The following is an 8022-nucleotide window of genomic DNA, read 5'->3' on the forward strand; positions in this document are numbered from 1 at the left end:
ATAAACTACAGAAGTAATGAGGGTCAAGATGGATTTTATTTTAGAGGCAGGGTCTCATGACGCAGTCCAGACTGATCTTCAAAGTGTGATTCTCTAACCTCAGACTCCTAAGTGAAATTACCAGCATACACTACTACGTGTAGCTTGTCTGTCTGCCTGCCTGCCTGCCTGCCTTCCCCCAGTCCCACCCTCCCTCCCTCTTCTCCTTCTATGTCCCTCACCTAGTCCACTGATAGGGGAGGTCTTTCTCCCCTTCTATCTGATCCTAATCTATCAGGTCTCATCAGGACTGGCAAGGATGCTCCCCTCAGGGGGAGGTGATCTAAGAGCCAGCAACTGAGTTAATGTCAGAGACAGCCCCTGTTCCCATTACTAGGGTACCCACTTGGAGACTGAACTGCGATGGCCTACAATTGTTCTTAGGTGTGTAAAGAGGGCCCCTCCCCCATGAGCTTAAATGGTACAAGACATCAAAAGACTGATTGCTAACACAAAGAACCAAACTGTCTATTAAGATAGGCATCAAAAAAGCTTTACAAAAATCTTAGCAATACAAACTAGAATTCAACCACTTCCTTTCACTTTATTTTTGAGACAAGTCTTTGTAACTAGGGCTAGCCTCAATTTCCCAAGTGTGGAGACAATAGGTGGCTACACTCAGCTAAGAAAACCCCCTTTTGATGGGTTTCTGTACATCCACCTTTATGTTAAACTTCTACTTAAAGAAAAAAAAATCATATAGTTGTTAGAAGAAATAAACTTCACAGAATACATAGGTAAGATTTCTTAAAGATACTTAGTCAAAACAGGATCTTCAGAGAAATAAAAAATATTAAGGCCCTCTCCATACTCACCCAAGTTTTAATATAAAAATAAACTGTACAATGTGAACAGCTTTTAGGAGATCATATGATTCAAAAAGTCCCACAGCCTTCAAACATTTGGTTAAACACAGTAATACAATGTACTTTGTTAATCTGAAAAATAAAAACAGAAACAAGTTTTAATATAATTGAAATCACTAGGATCACTGTAATCTTAAGTGTAATCTTATGGAAGGGCATAATAGAACTACAAGGTACACATGAACACATAACCATAATGAAACCCTTCCCAAACAACTGACCATCCACATGTTAACAGCTGGTAACATTTTGGGATATACACTCCTGGCTTATTTTTAAGGTAAATTCATATATAAGGTAAGCCTGGTAGAATATTCCCAGTTACTTGGGAAGCTGGGCAGAAGACCGATCTTTTTTCTTTTCCCCTCCCTTCCTCCCTCCCTCCCTCCCTCCCTCCCTCCCTCCCTCCCTCCAGCCTTTTGAGACACGGTTTCTCTGCATACAGCCCTGGCTGTCCTAGAATTAGCTTTGTAGACTAGGCTGTCCTCAAACTCAAGAGATATGCCTGGGAAGAGAGTATGTTTAAGATCACTACAGGCAACTTAGTGAGCCCCTATCTTTAAAAAAGAAAATGAATGAATGAATGGATGGATGAATAAATAAGAAGCTGAGGATGTAGCTGAGTGGTAGAGTGATTGTCCAGATTGTGGGAGGTCCTAGGTTCAATTTCCAGTGTCCCTTAACCCCCACAGATAATGTATACAGTCTAGCAAAATTAATGGAGTAATTTGAAATCTACTTTACTAACTTGTTATTCAAAAACAAGGAGAATCAAGAAAACAAAACAGAAACCATGTTCAACGTGCAACGAGACTAGATAATTACAACACACAGAAAGAGGCATCTGTCCCTCCTCTGTCTCACTAAATGACTGCATTGCAGGTTATAGTTGAAAGTCAAGTGACTAGACTCAGATCCTGAAAAAGCTGGACATACTTCATAAAGGCAGCAGGAAGCTGCAAAAGGGGTGGGAGTTAGGCAACTCTTCCAGGAAATCAGGACCCTAGATCCCTGCTTCTCCACGTCCAGGCAACTACTCATTGCCAACCAGTATTCAAGCAAGAGGCTGAATTTCTGGCTAGGTCTGGGTGAACATCCCATGCTCACTTAGTATGTGGTGGATCACTGCAGGTACAGTAGCATTCTTCCTGTGGACAGGGAAAGAAGTGCCTTGAGCTACTCTATCTTATCTGGATCTTTAAAAAAACAAAACAAAAAAACAACATTTATTTATTTTACATATACGAGTGCTCTGTCTGCATGAACACCTATATACCTGAAGGTGGCAACAGATCCCAGTATAGACGGTTGTGAACCACCATGTGGGTGCTGGGAATTGAACTCAGAACGCCTGGGAAGAGCAGACAGTGTTCTTAACCACTGAGCCATCTCTCCAGCCCCTCTTAAAGGAAAAACTTTTATTCCCATCCCTCTTTTTGAGACAGGGTCTTACTACATAGTCCAGACTGAACTAAAAAACTCATGACCCTCTTTCCTCTCACCTAACGTACCTAAATTTTATATTTGTAGTCAAAGTACATTAAAATAATTTTTAAAAATTTAGCTAAAAAAGCTGAATCCATTTTACATTCCAGGGGGCATCACTGTGGGCAGTCTGGTTTCTTTTATGTGAGAGAATTACTATTTATTTAAGCTGCTCCAGTTTCATGATTCTATGTAATAAACCCATGCAAGGACCATGCCCTCAAGGAGCTCCAGGTCTCCAAAGAACTAGACAAACCCACATGACTCAAGTAAGTTGGCAGATGTTATATAAGATGTGGTAAGTACGATCTCTAGAGCAGTGAAAGGGCATCTCCACAGAGCTTGAGATATATGCATCCTGAAGATAATACAGGAGTCACACAAGAAAAGGGAAGACGAGGCAGTGCCAGAGTACAGAGCAGCATATGCAAAACATGAGTCCTGGGCAGGACACCTTGAAGATCTACTGCACTTAAGTATAGTTCAATCTAGTGAATTTCATTTAGAAATAGATTGCTTAATGATTAAAATCAAGAAAAAGACAAATTATATTGAACACACTTGTTTTACAAAGATTATAGATAGATTTTTGTATAAAGTACTAAAAAATTCAAAACTGGTGTTTGAATGACAGATATGAAGCAACTCATGTAAAACACTCATTGATAATATATTAGTATTAATAAACAAACTTTATTTTCATACACATATGCATGCATAGCGCCCTGAGGTTACAAGGTTAATTCCTGAATAGCTGATTACTGGAAAGGTTTTAAATAAAATAATTTCTACCTTTTTCTTTAGGTATGCCTTTACACACCTTTTCCTATATGTGTCAACAAATATTTTATTTATATTTGCAATTGTACACATATTCTGACACTGCAATTTTTTACACAATATACACCAAAGCTCTTTTTGCTAATTATCAAATTAGAAAATCACCTCAACAATTTAAACACCGTATTCTTTGACTTTAAAAATTTTTGCAAGGAGGCTGGCGAGATGGTTCAATGGTTAAGAGCATTTCTGCTGGCTGCTCTTCCAGAGGTCCTGAGTTCAATTCCAAGCAACCACATGGTTGCTCATCACCATCTATAATGTGATCTGATGTCTTCTTCTGGCATCCAGGTAGAATACCGTATGCATAATAAACAAACAAACAATCTTTAGGGAGGTGTTTAAATTTTTTTCTTATTCATCTATTTATTTTAGTAATAATAATAAGCAACTGTGTGGGTACATGCAGATATTCGGAATCAGAGGAGCAATGGTGGGAGTTCGTTCTCTCCTTCTACCTCAGGGGGCCAGGTCAAACTGAGGTCATTAATCTTGGTAGCAAGAGCCTATACATGCTGAGCCACCTTGTTGGCTCCTGCATTCTCTTTTCTTTCTTTTTTTTTTTTTTTTAAGATTTATTCATTTATTATGTATATAATATTTTGCCTGCATGTGTGCCTGCAGGCCAGAAGAGGACACCAGATCTCACTATAGATGGTTATGAGCCACCATGTGGTTGCTGGGAATTGAACTCAGGAACTCTAGAAGAGCAGTGATCTTAACTTCCAAGCCATTTCTCCAGGCCTCTCATTTTTTTTTTTTTTTTTTTTTTTTTTAAAGGCCAGGCTCCTGCCTCTGTCTCCCAAACGCTGGGATTAAAGGTGTGCCATGCCTGGGTGGCTTTTGCTGGACATCTCTGAAACACTAGTTAAGGCTAAGTAACCATATACAAAGACAGTGCAGAGGATGGAGATCAGGGAAGAGACAGGCTCTTACAGAGGCATTCAAGCCAGCGCCCCAGCTTAGAAGCCATTATTTGCTATTAAGTAATCTCATAAAAAAAGTGTCTCATAAAAAGAATGTAACTGCTCTTCTACATGGTTAGACATTTCTTTGGGTCTCTGAACTTGCAATTATTAAAATTTGGATATGGGTTTATAGCTGGTTCTTGAACTTTGTCCATTCTGCTACTCAATGTTCTCTAGATATTAAAAAGAGGAGGAGGGCATGAGGGAGAATATGCCCAGCAAAGTAGAGAGTTGGGAAAATGATTCAGTGGATAAGAGCACTTGCCATGTGTGAGGTCCTGGCAGTCACATAAAAGCCAGGTGGTAATCACTGCACTGCAGAGACTGCAGGATGGATAGGGCTTGCTGGCTCCAGGTTCAGCAATGAAATCCTAAGACAGGAATTGGCACTGGGGACTGGGGCACCGCTGTGATAGGCCTGATCATTTTTTTTTAAAGATTTATTTATTATGCATACACAGGATCTCATTATGCACCAGATCTCCTTATAGGTGGCTGTGAGCTACCTACCATGTGGTTGCTAGGGATTGAACTCAGTTCGGTTAAGCACAGCCAGTGCTCTTAACCTCTGAGCCATCTCTCCAGCCCAATAGGCCTGATCACAGTTTGGTTTGGAGGAATGTGGATTTTGGGTTAGGAGAGCAGTGGAATGCTTTAAGTGTTGCTTAATGGGTCATACTAGTAGAAGCATGGAAGACAGTGGTGCTGAGGTTGATTTAAACCATGGAGGCAAGCTTTGAGGTCTCCTGTGCACAGGCTACACCCAGTGTGGTACACAAGCTCCTTCTGCTGCCTGCGGATCAAGTAGAACTCTCTCGGCCCCTTCTCCAGCACCATGCCTGCCTGTGCTCTGCCACATTTCTTTACCATGACAATGGACTTGACCTCTGAAACTGTAAGCCAGCTCCAATTAAATGTCTTCTTTTCTAAGAACTGCTGTGGTCATGGTGTCTCTTTGCAGCAATAAACCCAAAGACAGAAGTTGGAGAGACTGTCTAGTAAGGCAGTGACAGCAAACACAACTTCATAACACACACATACACGAATAAAGTGGTCCGCTGACCAGGCACAGTGGAGTATGGCTGCAATCCCAGCACTTAGAGGCTGAGGAAGGAGGCAGCCAGCCTGCACACCAAAGTGTGATAGCTTGCCTCAAAAAGAAATATGATGAATAATAGCAGTTCAATTCATTGCACAACCATAGGTGTAAGCAGAAGGCATGCGTAATTAAGGTACAGCTTCTGAAACAAATCAGACTCTTGAGTCATTCGCCAGCTGCACGACTTAGGGAACTCAATTTCCCATCCTAATCAAACTAACCACTATTTAGTCTGTAGGGCTCTTGTGAAGATTAAAGGAAGGTGTACTAAATCTTTGGGGCACAGGAGGTGCTCAGCAAAAGCTGGCTGTCCTGACCATCAAAGATTTAATGAAGCCAAAACAGAAACATTTATGGACTCGGGCATAAAGATAGCCACAATGAAAGGATCTGGTAATTTTTGTTGCAGTTACTACTTGAATATACAGAAAACTCTGGCAACCTGAAATCTATTAGAATTCAGCCAGTCCGGGGTCAAAATTTGAATTTTGCAATAAACTACAATAGAAATGCCACTCTCCTGAGCAAACAATGCAGGTAGGTTGGCAAACAATATTTATCTTATTTGTCTGAGACAGTAGGCTCTTAAGCAAAACCACTTTTAAACTACTCACATTCTGTCAACACACACATAAAACCTTTGAACTATTTGAGAGTATATGAAGTATGTCTCATTTTCCCCTTCAATAGCTGTACTTCCTAAGAATATGGGAACTCGGCTATGAAGTCAGCAGTTATCCACAGGAAATTTAACTGTGATTGGACACTTCAACCTGTTACCACGGTCCGATTTTGTGAATTGACATAGTCTTGTCCCTTCAAGCATTTCCCCCTCTATTATCAATCCATACCAGTAGCCCCTTCTGCATTTAGCTGTTATGGGTCACTGTTTAACATGTGACATAAAAATGAGTTGCTCAAAATAGACAGAAAACCAAGCGCGGCTACAAATCCCGCAGTAGGTTTGAATTCTATCCAGCATATGTGTTCTCACAAAAGTTAGCTGGTAACGCTGTAACTACGGTCTAAGAACACTACCAAAACAAGAGTTCTGAGTACATCCTGATAATCCGAAAAGCTGACTCTCCTTAAAAATGAAGGGACCAAATACCAGTGTGTATGAAGTCGCTGGGCTCTAGTTTATGTATCTTTAACACGACCTCAGAAGTTAGGACGGGCCAGGAAGGACACCACTGGCTAATGTCACCATACGCTACTCGGTCCTCGCCTTTAGGCTGGAGGGACGGTAGAGAAGAATTTTCACTTCACGGATTCCTGTACAGCCTGAGTTTCGGGGGAGGGAGAAAACACACATTTCCTATAATTAAAACAAGCCCTCCACCCACAAGACCACGGCAACGAAAGCCCGACGGCAGAGCTGGGTTTGTGCCGCACACCCAGGCTCCTCCGCGTGAGACTCGGGTGACTCCTCCCGCACACCCGCTCGGGGAGCGAGGGGGACGCTCAGGAGCCGCGCGTTACGGCGGAGCTGGGAGGACACGTCCCGACCGTCTCTCTGGGGACTGGAAACCGGCGGCGGTGCGTCCCAAGCCCAGGCTCCGGCCCGCGAGGCCCGGCCCGAGCAAGGCGGGGGCAGCTGCCGCACGGCCGCGGGGTCGCTCCTTACCGGGCGCTGGGCACGTCCACCGGCCCGAGGCCGCCGCCGGGCCCGGCCCGCGCGTCCCCGCCGTACTTGTCCTCCATGCCGGCTCAGGAGCCGCCGCTGCCCGCGCCGCGGCCTCTCCTCATGTCTCGCCGCCGCTGCGGAAGCGCGGGCGCGTCACTCCCCCATGACAGCGGCGGGGCCGCGTCCCCGCAGGCCCAGCAGTCCCCGCCGCTAGCCCGGGCTCAGCGGGCAGGAACACGCGCGCCGGGCGGGACTAGGCCGCGGGCTGTTCCGGCCGCGCCGTTCCCCGGAGGCCGGACGGGCAGGGACGTTACCAGGCCACGTCATCCGGCCCAGCAGCCCTCACTCCCGGGGGAATGACCGGTCCTGCGCTTGCGCGCCGGAGAACACGTGGCTTCGCCCGGGCCGCAGGCTCCTCCCACCGTGGAGAAGGCTCGAACCGCCCCGCCCCCTACAAGGGTAGCCTGGAGACGCCCTGGGTGCGCTTACTCGTCCCTGTAGCGCCACCTAAGGTCCATCTCGGGCACAGCCTATTCTCGCCTCGCGTCGGATGGGCGAAAAAAGCGCGTTGTGTTATCAAACAGTGCTTGCTAGTCTTAGCCCTTTGCGTTAGGGTTCTTCTTTTTCAAACGGCCTCATTCTATAGTCCAATGGGTCCAGAACTCAGCTTGTAGCCCAGGCTAGCCTCCAACACTCTTGCCTCACGTACCGGAGTACTGAATTTATAGGTGTGAGCCACATCTTGGCACTGCTACCTCAAAATACATGGGAAGTGCAGCAACTCTTTTCCTGATGAGAAGGCCAAAACTTTTAAAAAACTTTATCTCCCACAAAGAGATAACTAATTTTGGGCCTCTGATGACACTATAAGACAGAGTGGGGGCTGGAAATATGCCTACTGAAAGGCAAGCGAGATGGACATCAGAAGAGGGAGAAAACAGGGACAGGACAGGAGCCTATCACAGAGGGCCTCTGAAAGACTCTACCCAGCAGGGTATCAAAACATATGCTGAGACTCATAGCCAAACTTTTTTTTTTTTGCATAGTGCAGGGAATCTAATGAAAGAAAGGGGAGATAGAAAGACCTGGAGGGGACAG

The 8022-nt window shown here is 44.7% G+C and overlaps 1 protein-coding gene across 1 annotated transcript in view; it reads right to left on the bottom strand.

The window, feature by feature from the left end:
• The window catches only part of Slc30a5 (solute carrier family 30 member 5), a 28148-nt gene extending 20870 nt beyond the window's left edge, over positions 1–7278 (bottom strand). The window contains exons 1-2 of the mRNA XM_021663992.2: positions 6925–7278; positions 855–977 (exon numbers count right to left, since the gene is read on the bottom strand). Of these exons, the coding sequence (XP_021519667.1) occupies positions 855–977; positions 6925–7001 (200 nt within the window). The 5' untranslated portion in view covers positions 7002–7278. The remainder of the gene's footprint in view (positions 1–854; positions 978–6924) is intronic.
• Positions 7279–8022: the final 744 nt, after the last annotated feature.

This window comes from Meriones unguiculatus, chromosome 6 (assembly GCF_030254825.1).
Source record: "Meriones unguiculatus strain TT.TT164.6M chromosome 6, Bangor_MerUng_6.1, whole genome shotgun sequence".
Classification (NCBI taxonomy): Eukaryota; Metazoa; Chordata; class Mammalia; order Rodentia; family Muridae; genus Meriones; species Meriones unguiculatus.